The sequence below is a fragment of the Callospermophilus lateralis genome, unplaced genomic scaffold, assembly GCF_048772815.1.
Source record: "Callospermophilus lateralis isolate mCalLat2 unplaced genomic scaffold, mCalLat2.hap1 Scaffold_63, whole genome shotgun sequence".
NCBI classification, from domain to species: Eukaryota; Metazoa; Chordata; class Mammalia; order Rodentia; family Sciuridae; genus Callospermophilus; species Callospermophilus lateralis.
Window position 1 is genome coordinate 17259951 of NW_027514713.1, and position 20394 is coordinate 17280344.

General features: G+C 47.7%; 1 protein-coding gene across 1 annotated transcript; it reads right to left on the reverse strand.

Moving 5' to 3' along the window:
* Positions 1-2071: 2071 nt before the first annotated feature.
* Positions 2072-18098, reverse strand: LOC143389651 (adenylate cyclase type 10-like). Its single transcript, XM_077108361.1, is given in 10 exon segments — positions 2072-2362; positions 7729-7924; positions 9939-10047; positions 10872-10987; positions 11788-11884; positions 11960-12164; positions 13167-13323; positions 17209-17384; positions 17811-17918; positions 18057-18098. Coding segments are annotated over 10 exon segments (1497 nt in total).
* Positions 18099-20394: the final 2296 nt, after the last annotated feature.

Sequence of the window (20394 nt, forward strand, 5' to 3'; positions counted from 1 at the left end):
CAGTGTGTCTGATTGCAGGACCTTGCCTTTCCTGCCTGAGCTGGAGAGCTAACCCATATAAGCTACTAAGAGCTCGCGTGGGGACAGGGGCCGTGTCACAGATGCAGTGCTGCAGGTGCGGGATGTCCTGCAGGGCTGGCTGGACGGGCACCCCCAGCATGGGGTGTGCTCCTGGAAGACTTGGTCTCCTGGGAAGCTGGTCACTCTGGTGGGTGCCTGACACCTGCTCTTCCTCCAGCAGTAGGGCCAGTGCTGGGGTGGGAGGAGGGTGCACTTCCAGGGCAGAGCAGCCATGCAGAATGCACTTGCCTCTGTCTCCCAGGGCACAAGGGAAGCCACCTCAAGTCTGCTGTCCTCTGGGCAAGTGCTGTCAAGAGCTTGACATCCCTTCCCATGCCTCCACCTACCCCCAGTGGCAGAGGGCACTATAGGAAGAATGCCTTCGCTTTTCCCAGGAACAAATTGCAAATGGGAGACTCAAGGGACAAATGAACATCCTCAGATGACGTGGTCCACCCCAGTTGGGCCAGTCTGCCCTAGCCCACAGGCAGTAAGCAAAAGGAAGACTTCCTCTCATTTATCCCACAGATCACCTCCTACAAGTGGTCAGTGGAGACTTTAACTGAGTCCAGCCTCTAAAAATCATAGGTAAGTAGTGGACCAAGAAAGTGGGCAGGTACCAAAGAAAGACCTTTCCTTGCTTCCAAGGATGCCCTGAAGGTGGAGGAGTGCACATCTTGAGGCCAGGGGAGGTGCTATGGGAACAGACTGGAGAGTGGGCTGGGCCAATAGGGTGGGTCTCCCACACCACGGGAAGTCCTTGAGGTCTTTGACCATTTATTCATTGTCCTGGCCTTGGCTTTTTATGACGATGTTACAGAGATGGCCTGGCTTCAAGCACTGCAGCAGGGTCCTAAACACCTGGGTCTGTGTGTGCCCCGTTTCCCCTGTGGTCCGGGTAGACAGAACGTTGGAACAGCATGGAACGGGCTGAGGAACATCTGTCGGTCTTTCCTGTGGCCCTCAGAGTAGGCAGAGGTCTACCTCTGTTGCCTTTGTATCTTGACGTCCAACACTACTCAGTGCTCGCGTGTGGTGCTTACTTGGATGAGCAAATGAGAGAAAGCAGCCTATAAAATGCTGGAGGCACTAACAAAGGAGAGGCCTCGACTGGCGTTGGGGACAGTGTGCAGCTTCAGGACCACAGCTTGGTGCGCGAGTGTGTCTGATACTGATCTATGTCGACTCATCAAGCTCCTCGGTGCTTTTCGCCCAACAGCGCTAGAGACACTAGCAGCTTGCTGCGCACCAACTAGTCCGTCAGGTTGGTAAGGCTGCCCAGGTCTGCCGGGTTGGTGGCCTTGATCTCCGAGACGCGCAGGGAGTGCTAGTCTTTGCGCGCCAGGTCCTCGAGGCATGAGCCGAGGAAGCGCAGCTCCAGCGGGATGCACAGGTCCAGCAGGCCGCACAGGAACTCCACGCTCTGCGGCGACGGCAGCTCCAAGAACCAGCGGTACACGCCATCCCTCTGCAGCGGGAAGCGCTTCTCCACCATGCTGCCTCCCGCGCCAAGCCGCGACCCGGGGCCAGGGGCCGTGCGGGGACGGCCTGGGGGTGTGGGGGCCGCGGCTGGGGTGCGCCGGGCCGGGGGCGCGCGTGCCTAGGCCGGCGCTGGGGCTGGGTGAGGCACAGGAGGGGGCGGGGGCGGGGTGGCGAGAGGCCTCAGCCCCCCCTTCCTCACCGGGAGGCTCCCTGCCCGCCGTCCCCAGTGGCTGCCGGTGTGCGGCGGCGGCGGCGGTTGCTCCTTGTCATCCTCGTCGTCAGGGAGGCGGGCGGCCGCCCCCATCTCCCCCCCGCACCGCAGGGTCTGTCACTGAGGGTCCCCACCCCTCCCTGCACAGCTACCATGTGAGGATGCAGCCAATGGCGCCATCGGTGAAGAACAAGCCTGGCAGACACCAGATCGGGCACCTTGATCTTGGACCTGCAGCTCCCAGACTATGAGCAGTAAATTCCTATTGTTTTAAGCGATGCAGGCTGCAGTGTTGTCTCAGCAGCCCGAGTGAGTGGATCAAGACGGGGGCCTCCCATGCTGGGGAGAGCCTGACTGGGAAGCTGTCCTGTGGGGCTTCCTGAGAGCAGCCCCCTGCAGCCCACCAGCGGGGGTCCACGCCTTGCTCATGTTCAGCCAGCATTTCTCCAGCATGTTTCCCTGTGTTTCTGAGAGCCTCAAGGCTTTGTTCAGGAACAGGTCTCAGTTCTGCCCATCTCCCATCAGAATGCAGACATAGGCCATCAGGTAGTAGAGTCCTGGGTAGAAGACTGGGCCAGTAGTGTTCTGAGCCACAAGACTCTCCAGGTTCTAAAGGAAAACAACAGAATGGTACAACCAGAGTCTGAAACAGCTCACTGACCACAAAGTCATTTCCCTCACAGATGGTTTGGGAACATTTTAAATATATGAGCAATCAAGGGAGAAACTGTGTTACAGAGATGTACCTACTAAGTATGGTAGATAGAATGGTAACATGAGGTAGAGGGGCAGCCAGGGCCCACCCCAGACCACAGTGGCCTGCCAATACTTTTCTGAAACTAGTTTTTTTTCTTTTGGTAGTACTAGAGATTGAACCTATGGCCTCACTTGTGCTAGGCAAGTGCTCTACCCTTGAGCAACATCCACGATCTGTGACTACTTTGAAAACAAAACATCTTACTCTGATTATCAAAGCAGTACAAGTGAATGATTGAAAATTTAGAAGGAAAGTTGGCTAGTTCTGCACGTAAGGAGCTTGGAAATCACCACGTGGTAAACTAGTTGAGATCTGAACAGACCAAATCCTGCCCAGCTCTTCTCAGATCTGTAGGAAAGGCGAGACACAGGACAGACAGCCACCCCCAAGACTGCAGACAGACAGGCGTACACAGGGCCTCCAGGGCAAGCTGCTGTGGAAACAGTACCAGGGTAAGGGACCTGCACTGCACCGGATGAGTTCAGAGACTCATCAGGGGCCATCTGGGGGTTAAAAACTCCAGGTAGAAGAAGTGGAGCGGGAAGCACCAGGGTCTTTCTCCCACTCAGACAGCAGCCACCTGGCAATCTGCAGGACTCAACTCTTTCAGAACTCCGGGGTCCTTGGAAGCTTTGCACGGGTCTGGGTTGGATGGTGAGTTGAAGCAAATTTTGGCCAACTTCAGCACTTAGCACAGTAGCAGCTGCCTGTTTCCTGCACCAGCCCCACGGCAAGCAGCTGTGACATGTTCCTGAGTGACCTACATACAACTTGCTGAATCCAAGATGGACAAAAAGGACCCTGCCCCAGATACCTGGGATCTGCACTCTGACCGCTGATTGCTGCTTTTGACACAGAGGGACAGTCCCAGAGGCAAGCAGCTGGCAGGCAGTGCATCTCCTGCCATCGTTACAAGCCCTCCTCTGGCTGCAGGGACACCCAGGGCACTGAAGGGCTGGTGAACCTCCCCTCTCTTCATTCTTCTCTCTCTCTTGATTGAGCATTCCAAAGCACCTGCCTGTATGCAGAAAATTAGAAAGTGACTATGCACACCCAAGGAAAGGCATAGGCTCAGAAAGACCAAAGAAGAGCTTCAGTGGGCCTTCCTGCTGATCCAGGGCATAGAGACAGCCCAGAACAATGAAAAATAAAAGCAAAAAAAAAGCAAATGCTGAGGAGGAGAAAGAATCTTATATCCATCAGAGCTACCACACTGTTATATGCAAATCTGTAATATCAGATACACAGAGTTTAAATCAAAACCAGTTATAGGAGACAAAAAAGGAGTTTGGTCATTAAAAAGATGTTCCAAAAATAAACGATAGATAGATAGATAGATAGATAGATAGATAGATAAAAGAGGTTCCACACAGCAAAAGGAGGTCTATGCAAACCATCAAAATCACAAAGCAAGAATTGGCAGAACCGAGGTGGAGACAACCTAGAGGAAGAGTGGGAGATTGTAGGACTCCACTCTGGACAGAAGGGAGAAGAGCCAGAAGAGATCAGTGAGGAAATAGAGGACGTAAGAAACTGGAAATGCTCAACCACTGTGCACTTAGCGGGCAGAGTTCCAGCTCTGCAAGATGTAGAGTTATGGAGAAAGATAGAAGAGATGGTGTTCAATAGCATTGCTGAACTGCACACTTGGAGTGGGTGGCTTTGTGTTGTGTGCATTTGACCACCGCCAAAAAAAGGGACAATAAATAAATTTGAAAAACTTACATGTTGAGAGTTTCACTCAAGGAGATTGACCAGGTTCTTGCAGCAAATATGGGGGCGGGGGGGGGGGAGATTCCCTTATGCTTCCAGCAGGGAAAGGCAAAAAGGGATCATTTTGAAATATACCAGTGCTCTCAGAAAGACCTACCTAAGCAGTCTCATCCCCAGGGGGTTCACCAGAGCAGTGGCCGATGGCCGCACTCCTGTCTTCCCTCGGAGAGGCAACTGCACTGCACTTGTGAGGCTCAGGGTCCAGCTAAGCAGGCTCTCTAAAGATTGAGCCTAGTCATGAGGCCACAGGACACCTCCCCTCCCAGACACCTTATACCACACCACTAAAGACCTTTTACACTGCTTCCTTGTACCTTGTATATCATGTCCAGCTATCAAGAAAACATTATACGGAGAAGGAAACCAATTTGAAGAGAAAGAGGGATATTAGAATTGTCAGTCAAGGAATTTGAAGCAACAATGATTAATATGAACTCTAATGGATAAAATAGATGGCAGGAAAAACAGAGATGGAAATCCTGAGAAAGAACCCAAAACAAGTGCTAGAGATTAATAAAAAAGAAAATAAATGCAGAATGCCTTTGATGGGTTCATTGGTAGACTAGGAACAGCTGAGGAGAGAACCTCTGAGTTTGCAGGGATTCCAATAGAAACCTCCAAAACAGAAAAGAGAATAAAGACTGAGCAATTAGGGGCTGGGGATGTGGCTCAAGCAGTAGCGTGCTCGCCTGGCATGCGTGTGGCCCGGGTTCGATCCTCAGCACCATATACAAAGATGTTGTGTCTGCCGAGAACTAAAATAAACATTTAAAAAATTCTCTCTCTCTCTCTCTTAAAAAAAAAAAAAGAAACACAGAACAGAATGTCCAGGACTGTGGGAGAGCAGAATGTGTCTGTGTAGGCCAGACCCCAAATGGCTGTAGGTAGGCTCCTCTGTCAAAGCCTCCAGCAGGCTGCTTGTAGTATGCTGCCAAGGTCATGAACACCTTGATTCAGCAGAGGCACTCAAGGTCACACACAGGGCCTGTTAGGTAGACCCACTCATGCAACCTGTGGACAATGTGCCTTCTTTGTCTGGCCTGCATCAAAAATAATAGCCTATCGAAATGGCCCAGGGAGTTGGCTAAATGGAATTGGCCAGGACTCAGTGGGGCTGGAGCTGGGCTGCCACCACCTCTGAATAAAGGGGATGTGGCTCAAGTGGTAGCAAGCTCGCCTGGCATGCATGCAGCCCGGGTTCGATTCTCAGCACCACGTACAAAGATGTTGTGTCCGCCAATAACTAAAAAATAAATATTAAAAAATTCTCTCTCTCTCTCTCTCTCTCTCTCTCTCTCTCTCTCTCTCTCTCTCTCTCTCTCTCTTCTCTTTAAAAAAAAAAGAAGGTCTGCTCTCCAGGATCCAGACTCTGCCCCCCAGGGTCTGAGCCTCCACCCAGCACTGTACCTCGTCCTTGCCTCGGGCTTCCATCCCCACTCCCTTCCTGAATCCAAAAGCCACCGTCTTCTTAGTGTTTTAGGCCTTTGTTGTGATCCCAGCACCATCTGCTTGTTTTTGGCCTTGCCTGTCTTTTGTAAGAATGGGTTTTATCACTTTACTATTGATGGACCTTCACTTAATCACCTGCTCATTTTTCTGTCTGGGTTCTCACATATTGATCAGGTTGACCACAAGTGAGGGGCACTTTCATCAGTACTCAATTCATCTCTAAAAGTGAGAATGATAGTTGACTCATGTGTCAGGTGATGCACCTGACATTTGGGGAAAAGAGAAACTTGGAATGGAATAAATTAAATCCAGTGTAAGATGGCCAAGAATATTTTTTTCTAAATGACCTGGAGTTAAGTATATCTCAGATTTCTCCTGAGTATCTTCTTAAGTAAGAGACATTCACTATCTCTAGTGACATTTTTAAAGTAATGCTTTATATAACCAAGCAATTTTCCTATCCCAAGAGCCAGCACATGTTGCACAGATCTGAGCTACAGACTCCTGTTCCGTGTCATGTCACCTTCAAGTGGGCAAAGTCTGAACATCCACCTGTTCGGAGGCAGTGACTTGGTAAGCTGGGAAGAGACCCTGAGGTTTGTGGGGGGAGGAGTGGTAATGAGCCCTCCCCTGGGCCATGTATCACTCACTCTCTACTCTCTTTTTTTTTGAACCCAGGGTTGTGCACACAAGCCAAGCACTCCACCAACTGAGCTATGTCCCCAGCCCCAAGCTCTCTTCTCATAAAGCAGGAGTGACAATGTTCAGAGCTCAGTGAGCTGCGCTGCTCTTTGGGCCCACCTGCCTTGTTCAGGTTTTATCATTCAGCCTGTCTAAAGTGGGCCTGTGTCTTCATGGCCTGAAAGACTTGGAAACAGACTCTTGGTTTCTACAGATGAGAATGCAGCTAGGCCCCTACCTCAGTTCTAGCCTCGTAAGACCTTCAGCAGAGATCACAGCCAGGCCCTTCCAGACTTCCAGCCTGCCTAACTGTCAAACAGGAAGCGGGTGCTTTTGATTTGTTTTGTTTAGGGTGCTGGGGATTGAATCGAGGCTCGCACACACCAAGCCCAAGCTCCCTGCTCAACCACGGAGCTAAATAAAGCCTCAGCCCTGGGTGCTGGTTCCAGCTATTAAATTTGTCACACAACAATACAAAACACATCAGTGCTCAGTTTTTATGAGAACAAGGTAAATGCTAACACCACAGTTTAACCCTTTATTCCCTGAGGGGCTTGTCCTCCCTGGGTGGTAACCCAGATCTACTTTGCTTCCCACCCCCATACTGGGGAGTTAAACTCAGGACCTTGAACACACTAGGCAAGTGCTCTACCACTGAAGTATATGCCCAGTCCTTTGAAATTTTCGTTTTTATTTTTTTAAGACAGTGTCTTGCTAAGTTGCTAAGGCTGGCCTCAAACTTGCAATTCTCCTGCCTCAGTCTCCTAAATTGCTGGGATTACATGCATATGCCTCCACACCCAGCTTAATTTGCTCATGCTTTTATTCTGGTACTTAGTTTAGTTCTTAATACATATCAGTTGAATTTTTGAAATTGTCATGTTCAAAGACTTATCTACCAGGTTGCTTATCAGAACAATAGCAATAAAATATTGTAGAAAAGTTTATTCAAGAATAATTGGGTTATACAATATAATAATATAATAATAATATTAGATAAACACTATGCTTTGTTTTAATTTAATGACAGGAAATTATTCATAATATGTTTAATAGCAAATCACAACAAATGGAAACGTGTATGCACACACATCAGAGAGAACATGAAAGGTGATATCTCAGTGCATAAAAGCAATCATCGCTGAATAGTAGGGATACAAGCAGCTCATACTTTCTTCTTTCTGGTGTTTAGGAGGATTGCCTTCAAAAATATCTATTATAAATAAATGTCTAATGTAAATTCTGCAGTCAGAAATTGGTTGGCCCAGAAAGTAGGCAGCCATGAGTGGAGGAGGGACAGGGCCCCTGGCCTCACCTTGAGCAGCTCCACCCCACGGTCCTGGGCATTCTCCAGCTGTTGTTCAATTTGCTTCTGCAGATAGAGAACTTGCCCCTCCAGGTACCTGACAATTCCTCCATAGTAAAGAACTGTGGGGGTTCTCCTTGACACCAGGCGTTTGGCTCTGCTGGAAAACGTGTGGAATTCATCCCAATCCTGAAGTCTGGCATACCTGCACACCACAGGGAAGTAAGACAATAAGAGCCACCCCTGGGGACAGGGAGCTCACATCCTGTCCACTGCTTCTGATTGCAGTTTCCAGCCCTGGGGCTCTGGGGGCCTACTGCCTGAAAACACAGGAGGCTGTGGGCCATGAAGCCCCGAGAACACGGAATACACTGATGGTTTGAAATGAATCAGATCCTTAGGAGGACCCAGGTAATGTTAGCCACCATCTTTCTTTAGAGTCAAAAAAAAAATGAGACATATCAGACTATAAATTCTGGGCTTGAAGAAACTGCTCCAGTTTTTCCAAAGAGAGATGCAGGGGCCAGCACTCCTGAGTGGTGTAAGCAGACTGGTGAACTCAGTTCCACCTTGGTTCCCCTTTTAAATATGAATTCTCAGGTCCCCAGATTCTACTAAATAGACAGGTGGGGCCAGGTGATTTTTTTTTTGAGGCAGCATTTTGACATGTTGCTGAGGTTGGCATAGGTGTGTACAACCATGTTCACCTTTTCCAGGTGACTCTTATGCCCACTAAATGTGAGACGCATTGGCCTAGGACACAACTGTTGAAAAACTCTCCAATCAAAACAGAAAAAAAATAGAATGACATTTGGACTATTATTGAACTTCAACCCACATGGCAAGTGAATTTGACCTTGAACATTAATTGGCAAGGGCAATTAATTTGGAGATTTTGAATTCTTCCAAGTAATTTTATAATAAGAAGGCGTTTCAATTTAAATTTGAAGCTGCTCTGATTTGTGACATTTTATATAAGAATGTCTCCATATTTTCACTGACTCTCATCTCAAGACCTCTAGTGGACAATGTGGCTGCATGTAGTTGAAGGTGGGTGGGAAATAGACTGGAAGGACTTTGAGCTGAGGGGTGGCTGTGGAATTTAAGGAACGTTTGGCTGTGACCCATCTTGGAGGCTTGCTGTTCATCAGGCACAGGTGTGGCCATCACTGGAGGCTTGCTTGGTCAAAGGCTTAGCAAGCTGATGGGACTGAGCCTAGGGTCATGGGGAGTGGGCTACCAGAGAGTCTTGTTTCCTCCCGTCTCCTTCCACATGAGGGCCTCCACAGGTGAAGCCCCAGGTTATGCCTGCTTCCTCACTCCTCCAGTGAGAAGTGCTGCAGTTGGCTGGTGGTCTGGGGAAAGAATGAGGTCCCTGTCTCTGTTCTTTGTCTTGAGAGCCAGGGCAGCAGGCCTGGGCATGGTGTGCATCTTCTCTGCACAGGGGGAAGAGGCCTGCAGGTCCCAGGACTGCCCGCTGCTGAAGGTGCACGGAGTCCTGCGGCCATATCCTGCAGTCCCAGCTTCTTCAATGTGGTTTCTGTCTGCTCTGATATGGGTGGGTTCAGGTGGGCAAGCACCACTCATGACTGGTTTGGAGGCTCCACCCTCCTCAGGAGCAGTGTGGCCGCCCCTCGTTCCCCTTGGGGGCCTGGTTCCAAGACTCCTCTCCCCACACACAGGACCTGTGGATGCTCAAGTACCTTACAGCAAATGGCCAGGATTTGCACATAACGTATGCACCCTGTCCCAGAGACTTAAAGTCACCTCCAGAGGACTTAGGAGACCTAACCCAGTGTGATGCATGTAAATATTGTTTTACTGTATTGTTTAGGGGAAAATGATAAGAAAATGTACATGTTTAGTACAGATGCAATCCCACCACTATCTCCCAATCCAGGTCTCTGTCTGGATTCAGTTGAATCCACAGACAAGAACCAGGGACACAGAGGCTGTTGGGCCATGCCCTTTCTGGTTTCTCTGGCGAAGTGTGTGTAGCAACTGCTCACTGCAGTACACCTGAGACTGCCACTTCCCTGTCCTTGGTTGAGGTTATGAACTAGACAACCCCTCCCTGTCTCCGGGTGAATACTCTGTGACACCCTCCAGACAACTCAGGTATAAGCTACACAGGCTTTTGCTTTCTTCTGGAAATACTCCCTGGAGCTCTTCCAGGAGACGTTTCCCCTTAAAAACTTAGTGACATCCAAGACACTTACCAGATAGCAACACAGGAGTAAAGTCCCAGGCGAATTCCACTCTGGAACTTGAGAATTCTGTTGTTTTCATTTTGGCATATGAACTCCACACATGTTCTATAGATAAAGCCTAAAAGAGAAAGCAGCAGGAGAGTGTGGCGGGTAGGAGGGGGTGCACGTCCTGCTGGCCTCAGAGCCCACTGTGGAGACAGTTCTTTCTGATTGCTATGAGCTAGAGGGTCCCGTGGACTTAAAGAACAACAGTTCTACACCCACTGTGTTGCTGAGTCCCTGCTATCACGGAATGTTATAGGTTCACAACGCAATTCCATAGCACAGACCAGGCAAGAGCAGAGTCTAAACCAAGATTTCCTGGCCTAAGCACAAAGAGGACCTTAGTGTGGCCTCTCCCCAACCATCCCAGCCAGGCTTCTGGACTGGCAGCAATATGTGCAGCCCTTTCTAAAATGCATGTGTGGAGAACAGCCCCCCGCTGATCCTGCTGGTGAACTGTGCACCGAGGGTTGTCCACTTGCAGTCAATTCAAGGTCGTCAGGTTCACCAACAGCTGTTGGTGCCTGCCACTCTCATCATTAGCAACCCAGTCCTTTAATCTAAAGCACAAAGTCTCTAAGAATACCCTAGTAAACATGAAGCCCTCCCAGCACAGGGTGCATGGCCAGACAGGCCTGTCAGCTCCAGGGTAAACTGAGCTGAGAGTGTAACTGACAGCTTAGGCCAAGGCTTCCTCCAGATGGGATTCTCCTTCTTGCTGTTCCTCAACAATCCTGCCACCTGCCAGACTGCTCATCAGCACAGCCACAAACCTCTCCATCCCCGTCATATCCATGCAGCCTGAAAACTTGAAGTCTCAAGGCCTCAGCCCTGGGGCTGCCTCACCACACAGCACAGGGGCCACACCCACCTTCTCTTCAATTCCAGAGCTGCACTTACCAGAATAGAGCATGATGTCCAAGCAGACAAAATAGAAAAATGCCTTTCTGAAGGTGTGCTCTTCCGCCACAGAAAGGTCCCACAGCCACCCCAGCACCTGTATCAACTGCTTGTATCTGTGAAACAGAGAAGGCAGTAGGATCACCAAGTGGTGGATAGGGAGAAGTGAGCCCTGGTCTAGTCCTGGTCCTGCACAGTAAAACAAAACCAAACAAACCTTAAACTCAAATTGCCATCTGTTTTGTTTTGTTTTCCAATCTGTTTTATCATAGATTCTTCTTTTTCAAATATACATTTTTTATTTATAGATGGTCACAATAACTTTCTTTCTTTATTTATTATTTTATTTATTTATTTATTTATTTATTTATTTATTTATTTGGGGGTGCTGGGGATCCGACCCAGGGCCTTGTGCATGCAAGGCAAGCACTCTACCAAGTGACTATAGGCCCAGCCCTATTTATTTATCTTTCTGTGGTGCTGACGGTCAAACCCAGGCCTTACACACGCTAGGTGAGTGCTCTACCACTGAGCCTCAGCCCCAGCCTGTTTTTCATAGATCTTGAGTCCAGGGTGACCATAGTCAGGCCAAACTGGCCTTCAGTCCTGGTTGCTATTGTCTGGGCATTTTCCTTCCTATGAGACATTTCCCTTTCCTGCCAACTGTCAGGGCTTGGAGTCCTGATTCCAAAATAGGGTTGATCAGTCTCATGGCCAGATCAACCAAATTAGAGATGATGCTTATGAATGAATTCTGTTAAACAGAGGTATCCAAAGGCAAAAGAAGGCCACCAGCTGTCCCATCTTACTGGGAACTGGACTCCCTGTCCTGTCCTATGGAACAGGATAAAAATGAGCCCTGAACATTCAGCAATATGACTGACTTGGGAAAATAAATAAGCTTCAAGATAAATACCTGCTTTTCAGGAAGAGCAATTTACAAAGTCTGCGGAGGACCAGATAGTGTTTGTTGGGATTCCGAAGCAGAGACCACAGCTTATGGGCTTGAGAGCCTGGGAAGAAAACAATTCTGGTGTGGGGGGGCATTATTTGTGTCTTCATTTCCCTTGTCACCCACCAGCCCTTACCTAACATGATGGCCAGGTCCAGGTGGCCCATTATGTATTTGATGTGGGCCAGTCGACCAGCCACAAGGGCCACGATCTCAATGCCCTCGCCCTTCAGCGGGAGGTTCACGATGTGCTTCATGACCATCAACTCATACTTGAACCACATGCCCTGGCAGCCAGCCAGCTGGGGGTAGAGTGAATAGTCCAGGAAAGCATTAATGATCTGAAATGGCATCAGGGCAGGGGAGAGGGGAAAGCCTAAGGTGGTCCCCAGACCCAAGCCCAGGCACATCACCGGGCACCTGTCAGTGAAGCACGGGTTATCAAGCCTGGGAATAAAGCTGGTCACCGGCCAAAGCCATGGGTTTCCAGAAATCAAACTGAGTTTCTACCACCTATTTGCTGGGGCATCCGAGGCAAGCGCCATGGCCCCTCTTGTCTACATCCCTTAAACAAAAGGCAAAATGTTTAATTTTTGTGAAACATAAAAGCAATAGCAAATGTAAGTAAATGATTGCACAACAGAAAGCCTGAAAATGTCTTTTAAAAGAGAATAACCTGTTAAGCTTCTCCCTTTTGCCCTCATTCTCTGGGTATAATGTGCACGTTTCCAGAGGTAACCTGTGTGAAGCTGCACCAGAGTAAAGGCTGAAGCAAGTGTCAGAATCTAGTATCTTCTGTGAATCCAGACATTAAGCTATTTGCCAAATTTTAATACAATGTCGTTGTATTTTGTTTGTTTGGGGAAACAGAATTCTTTTAAAAAATAAAAATGTTGCCAGGTGCAGTGGTGCACCTGAAATCCCAGCAGCTCAGGAGGCTGAGGCAGGAGGACCCCAAGTTCAAAGCCAGCCTTAGCAACTTAAGAGACTGTAAACAACTTAGTGACATCCCTCTCAAAATAAAAAAATAAAATGGGCTGGTTTGTGGCTCAGTGGTAGAGTGTCCCTGGGTTCAATCCCTGGTACCAAAAGAAAGGAAAAAGAAGAATGTTAATATGTAATGTGTTTATTACTTTTAAAGTATTTTTGAATTGTTGCAATTTTTGTTTTATGATAATATCAACAGATACAACTCATAGAGAAAAGCCACTTGGGATCCTTGATCATTTCTAAGAGTGTGAAGTTGGAGAAAGGCGGGGCACTCTGGGCCAGAGCTTCTCCAACCCCCTCCTGACTTGGAGTCTCCTCTCCAGCGATTGAGAGCCGCTAGGAAAGCACCCTACCTGGAAGTCGTTCTGCGTCTCCAGTGCGGAGTTCACCTGCATCACAGCCGCCAGGTGGCCGTAGAACTTGCAGTGGAAAAAGTAATTGGAGCTGTAGATCCGCCACAGAAGGGAGAAGCAGGCGGTCTGCCGGTAAAGCTGGGCCAGCCTGCTCTTCCTGTGAAGCGGAGGGCGCAGGGCATGGGCAAGGGGGTGAGGCCGGGGCTTTGAGCAGCTCCCGCGGGGCCGTGGGCAGCCCGGTCTGGGTGGGCGCTCGCTGGATAAGGGACATGCACGTCGTTCATCACTTTTGGTTCTGGAATGACCACCCTTCTAGCTGAGGAAGGAACGACGGACCCCAGCTCTGGACCAGCCATGCAGTCTCCCCGGCTATTGCCTCCACCGCACCCCGCGGCCGGGAGCCAGAGCTCTGCTCCACGGAGTCAAGGACACTCGGGACACCCTCGGTCCAGCAGTGGGACACAGAGGGCCAAGGCTGCAGCACCCATGGGTCTCACCGTCTACGAGAACGGGAAGGAGGGGTAGAGATGCGGGGTAGAGACGGGAGAATCTGGGTCCTTTCCTTTAGACAGGGACGGACGACAGGGCAGGATCCCTCTACCGCTAACGCGGGGAACTCATCAGTAATGAGGAGCCGAGGCCGGGACCCAGGGTCCTGCCTGCCTTGTCGCCTGGTGGGTGTGGCAAGGCAACAGCAACCGCAGCTCCTTCTTCCCAACGCTTCTCTATTTTTTCTCCTTGTGCAGGTATTTCTTATTCCTTTTATTAAACATGGTGGCCAACTAGGGTCATTAAGTTTAGCCAACGAAAATACAGGATCCCAGTACGTTTCAGTTTTGTTAGAATGCCTATGCTCTGAGTAGATCATGTCACACACACTGTCATCAGAGACTCAAGCACAGCTGCCCACCTCTGCCCTGAGGCCTCTCAGAGATTCCTGTTAAGCTCCTGCCCTCCCCTCTGCCTCCAGGAGCCCACCTCCACCTCTGTAAAGGAGCTGGCTCATCTCATTGCCACCCAGGGAACCCCACATCTAAGGGCCACTCTGGAAGCTGGGAAGGCAGCTCTTGGTGAGATTAAAAGAGCTGGAGAAAACTGGCCATGCTGCATCTTAGGCAGAAGGTATAAGAATAGCGCTAGGGTCTCTCTCAAAATGAAAGAGAAGTCCTCTGTAGGCTCTCCAGGCCACCACCCAGTGACAGCCTCCTTGTATGAACTGCCAACAGGTGGGAGACGCTGGACACTCTTATTATTATGGAAGTTGTCAGACCTGTACTTGGCAACAAGAGTATAATGAGCTAAGTGCACTCAATACCCAGCTTCTGCAATGGTCATCCTTCTTGCCTCACCTACCTTTCCACCCACTCTCTCTCTCCCCCATTATCATGTTTTATAATGCAAAATTTCCACCCACTGAAATGCACAAATCTTTTACTTTAAAGAAGACTTTAAAATTATAGTGCATTTTGCTTTCTGTGGACTGTGTTCAGAATTATTTATAGTTTTCTTTTTTATAAAATTTGTTCTTTTTAGTTATGACTGTGGAGTTTATTTTCTCATATCATACATACATGGAGTATAACTTCCCATTCTTGTGGTTGAACATGTTCTGTATTCATGTATGAACATGGAGAAGTGATGTCCCATTCATTCCACTGTCTTTCTCATTCCCATTACCCCTCCCTCCCCTTCTCCTCCCTGTCCAATTGGGTTCTCCACCCACCCCCACCCCCATTGCAAGTCACTATCTGCATATCAGAGAGAACACTTTTTGGCTTTTGGTTGTTTGGGATTGGCTTATTTTACTTAGCATAATCGTTTCTAGTTTCATCCATTTATCATCAAATGCCATAATTTCATTCTTTGTGGCTAAAATTGTGTACATTTTCTTTATCCATTCATCTGCTGAAGGACACCAAGGTTGGCTCTATAGCTTGGCTATTGTGAATTGAGGCATTGGTATGGCCAAGTCACTATAGTATGCTAATTTTAAGTCCTTTCAGTATATGCCAAGGAGTGGGATATTTGGGTCAAATGGTGGTTTCATTCCAGGTTTTCTGAGGAATTGCCAAACTAGTTTCCAGAGTGGTTGCACCAATTTGCAGTCCCACCACCAATATATGAATGAAACTTTTTCCCCACATTCTCACTGATATTTATTGTTACTCATGATATTTATTGTTATTCTTGATAATTGCCATTCTGACATGAGTCATATGGAAATCTCAGAGTAGTTTTAATTTGCATTTCTCTAATTGCTGGTGATTTTGAACATTTTTTTCATATATTTGTTGACCAATCCTATTTATTCATCTGTGAATTGTCTATTAGTTCCTTAGCCCAATAATTGATTGTGTTATTTTTGTTTTGTTTTGTTTTGTTTTGTTTTGGTGTTAAGTTTTTTGAGTTCTTCATATATCCTAGAGATTAATGCTCTAGTTGAGGTGTAGGTGGCAAAGGTTTTTCTCCCATTCTGAAGGCTCTCTCTTTATGTTTTTGACTGTTTCCTTTGTTGTGAAGAAGCTCTTTAGTTTGATACCATCCCATTTATTGATTCTTGATTTCACTTCTTGTGCTTTAGGAGTCTTATTGAGGGATTTGGTTCCTAAACAGACATGATGGAAAGTTGGGCCTACATTTTCTTCTAGTACACACAGGGTCTCTGTTCCAGTTCCTAGGTCCTTGATCCACTTTGAGTTTTGTGCAGGGTGAGAGATAGGGGTCTAACTTCATTTTATTATGTATGAATTTCTAGTTTTCCCAGCATCATTTGTTGAAGAGGTTATCTTTTCTCCAATGCATGTTTATGGTGCCTTTGCCTAGTATGAATAACTGTGTTTATGTGGGTGTGTTTCTGTGTCTTCTATTCCTGTTCCATGGGTCTTCATGTCTGTTTGGGTGCCATGCTGTTTTTGTTACTGTAGCTCTATAGTATAATTTAATGTCTGCTATTGTGATGCCTCCTGCTTCACTTTTCTTGCTGATTGTATTGGCTATTCTGGGCCTCTTATTTTTCCAAATGAATTTCACGAGTACGTTTTCTATTTCTGTGAAGAATGTAATTAGAACCTTAATAGGAATTACATTAAATCTGTATAGCACTTTTGGTAGTATGGTCATTTTGACAATATTTCCTCTACCTATCCAAGAACATGGAGATCTTTCCATCTTATAAGATTTTCTTCAATTTCTTTCTTTAGAGTTCTGTAGTTTTCATTGTGGAGGTCTTATGTTTCTTTTATTAGATTGATTCCCAAATGTATTTTTGAGGCTATTTTGAATGGGATAGTTTTCTTAATTTCTCTTTCAGTTTATTCATTACTGATGTATAGGAATGTCATTGATTTATGGGTGTTAATTTTGTATGCTGCTGCTTTGCTGAATTCATTTATGAGTTCTAGAAGTTTTCTAGTGGAGACATGAAGAATTATGTCTTCAGCAAACAGGGATAGTTTTAGTTCTTTTCCTATCCCCATCCCTTTAATTTCTCTCTCCTGCCTAATTGCTCTGGCTAGAGTTTCCAGGACTCTGTTGAGTAGAAGTGGTGAAGGAGGGCAGCCCTGTCTTGTTCCAGTTTTAGAGGGAGCGAAAGCACAAATCTTACCAGTACAATTTGACCATGGCACCCCGTGTCCTCATCGGGCTACCTGGACAGGCAGTAGTTTGCTCTTTGGCAGATGTCCCTGGGTTGGGACAATGCCCAGAGCCTCAGTACTGAATGGAAGTGGGCTTGAGAGTGAGATTCTGGGCTGGCTGGTGATGGTTACAACAGTGTGGCCTGGTGGTGAGAGGTTACAGCAAAGGAGGCCATTGGAGCTTGCTCTGCAGAGGGACCCTCATACTTTTGTCATCTGAACTCCCTCTGCAAAAACTGCCTGTGAGGTGCTATGGGACCCAGTCCTGGTCTAGGAGCCCCTCCTAGACTCTCTTCCTCCCACTAGTCAGAGCTAAACAGGGGTCCTGGCGCCCCCTAGAGGCCGGGGCTTGGGGGCTGACCTGCATGATGTGGGGTCTGCCTTGTGGTCCCCCAGCTCCCCCTTACCCTGGAGGGGAGCTGTCCGAGCCTTGGTGGTTCAGGTAGTGGAAGTGTCTGTTCTTCTCCACGTGGGTTTGGAGGAACAGGGAGATCATGTTGTAGGGGAACACGTGGTTGAAGAGCTTCAGCGCCTTCCTCAACATCTTCTTGGCAAGCACCATCTGGCACATGTTAAAACAGACCTGGAGCTAGCCAGAGGGAAGAGGAGAAGCCAGGAGTCTGTGTGGGCCTGAAAGTTCCAGCCACAGACGGCGGGACGCTTACAACACAGCTTCTCTGTGGCCCGGAAACAAACCTCCTGTGGGGTAGGGTGCGTGGGGGGTGTAAACTGTAACTGCTGGCTGGATAACTGCATGAAGGAAGCTGCAGCCTAGGGTTAGCATTTGGCGTCTTGCTCGTGTATCATGAGCTCATGTCCATTCCTAGAGGTTGTTGAAAGGGTTCACTGAGCTGTCGGCCCTGGACAGCGAGCTTGTGTGGTAAGCGGCAGTGAGGGCTGGGGGCTTGGGGCTCAGGCGGGACTCTGGTGTGGGTGGCAGGAGGACTTGGGAAGCTCAAGGGTGACTTCTGCCAATGACCACTGAGTCATGCCTCCAGTGGCTTCTTACCTGGCCTTTGAGACTGTAAAATGTGGCAGACTCAAAAGTCCTTCTCCAGGACTTTTTCTGCCTGAGAATGTTCAGCATCTTCTCTCCCTTGTTCAAGTACACATATGCCTGCAACCAGCACAGAGAGAGTGGCCCTGAGCCAGCGGGACAGACTCCTGAAGGGACACAAGTCCCCCCACAACCCCCGCAGTAAGTGGCGCAGGAAGGGAGGCAGGCACCCCAGCCTCACTGAGGGCAATAACCGGCAAGCTCCAGGCAGCAGCTGCTGGGCAGAGCTCCTTGTTGCATGCTCCTGGGTGCAGGATCCCTCTGCCAAGAGGACCCACTAGCAATCCCGACTTTCCTCCTGCTGCTGCAAGTTTTGACCGCCCCCACTGCCTATGCCGAGGCCATCTCTGGGAGGCAGCAGAGGAAGGTGAGCCCCAAGCAGCTCTCCTCACTTATCACCAGCCTCCAGGGCGTGAGCAAACACCAAGACAAGATCAGACCTGGAGAGGAGCACGGGGGAGGCGGCACAGCCAGCCTCCTGCAGCCAAGGGAGGCTAGGAGGCTTGTGAGGAGGCAGCTGCCGTCCAGCCAGCCAGCCAGGTTCTCCTTGTCAGGGCGCACTGGAACCTTGCACCCGGCCCCTACTGTCAGTCACTGTCTTCCTCCTCAGTCACCACTCCGTGTGGAGTGACAGGGGAACCCACAGGCTTCAATGAGTTGGTCTCTGAGGCTACCTAAACCTCTGCCTCCTGGAACCCACTGGCCACCTCCTCACTGCCACCCCAGCTACATGCCTATATACAAGACTTCCATGTTTAAACACTCGAAGGGCTGACAGACATTCTTAACGGTTTAGTTTTTAAAATTGTATATGAATCCAAGGTATGAATGTTGATTGGACTGCTGTGATGGACAGCAACTTTAAAACAGACTAGACCAGCACTGTGGCCAAGGACTGGGGACACAGCTGCTCAGGTGTGTGGTGCTTCTGCAGCTGCTGGAGGCAGATGAAGCAAGGCCCAGAGAGACCTTTCCTTAAATTTCTTCAGGGAAGGTTAGTTGGCCAGCAGCTCCAGGAGGCCCTAAGGTTAGACAGGTGGAGAAACACTAGGTTCCTCAGCCCAGCCTGCCTGCCCTGCCCCATCCTCCTGAGACCTACAGGTGTCTCAGCATATCAGAGCACCTGGAATGTCTGCAGTAAAAAACCTCCTCAGCCAAGCCCAGCTCAACCCAAGTTGCTTAGCAGTGGATCATTTCAATGTCATTCTATGGGTCACATTGCCCTGGAGCCTTATTTATAATTATCCTGGAGACACATTCTTTTGTGCTTTGGGGCCTAAAGATATATGTGATGATTTTAGCACAAATTGCCTCAAGAAAAAGTGGAGGAGGCCTTTTTTAAAAAATATTTTTTAACATATTGTTTAGTTGACTATCTTGCAATGTGGTAAGTACGGTAGCACCTTTGTACTATAAGCATGATGAGAGGAACCAGAATCATTGTTAAAGTGCAAAACCTTGGAACTCCGTCCAGAACTATTGAGAGTATTTACATGTAGCTGAGTGCAATGACACACAACTTTAATCCTTGCTGCTCAGAAGGCTGAGGCAGGAGGATCCTAAATTCAAGACCAGCCTCAAAAAGTTAGTGAGACTGTCTCAAAAAAAGTGGGGGGAATAGATGGTAGGGATGTAGTTCAGTGTTAGTGTGCCTCTGGGGTTCAATCCCCAGTATGTTAAGTAGATAAATTAGTAAGTTATATTTACATATACAGAAACATTACATGATAGCCTCCAAAATCTGTGTAATTTTCATTTTTTATGTATCAGTTAAAATAAATTTAATGAAAATAATACAGAATAAAATTATGGTAACCAGATTGTAGTTGGAGAGACCTTGCTTTGTAGGATGCACACATCAGCTCATCATAATACTTGGCCCCACACAGTTCAACAACTAGTAGCAGAATATTAATAATCTGACAGATGAAAAGGATCATGAGAGAAGTGTAAAGTAAGCTTCAGTGTGAGGGGGTTGCTGGGGAAGAAGATTACAACCAAGTATGATTATAACTATTAATGTCATCAAGTACCATTAATAATAATGAACATTTATTTGCTAATTCTAATAAATATACTTGTTCCAGAGCTAGTCATTTAACATGCCTAATCATCTCCACAATATCCATGGAGGTAGTTACTATTATCCTTATTCAACATATGAGTAACTTTGAAAAAAAAATCTAAATGCTAGGGTCCAGCTTAGAGTTTAAATGTCTATTTTCTCCTTTGTTACAACTTTTTCTAAATTCCCTTGCCTAAGTGTATCATTTTCATTATTACATATATGTTATCTTTCCTATTCAGGATGCAGTGTTTCTTCCAAACTTGTTTGCAGTCTTTTAAATCTTCAAAACTACTTTATACTCATTTGATTCTCCTACAGAATTGATTGGAGGCAGTAAATAAATTTTTCAATGATATAAAAAAATAACAATTCCCCAAAGGAGAGTTTTTAAAGTTTTATTTAGTCATATATGGCACACAGTGGTTTGTTTTAGCTATAAATGTCTAAATGTAAAGCAAAAGGGTTAAA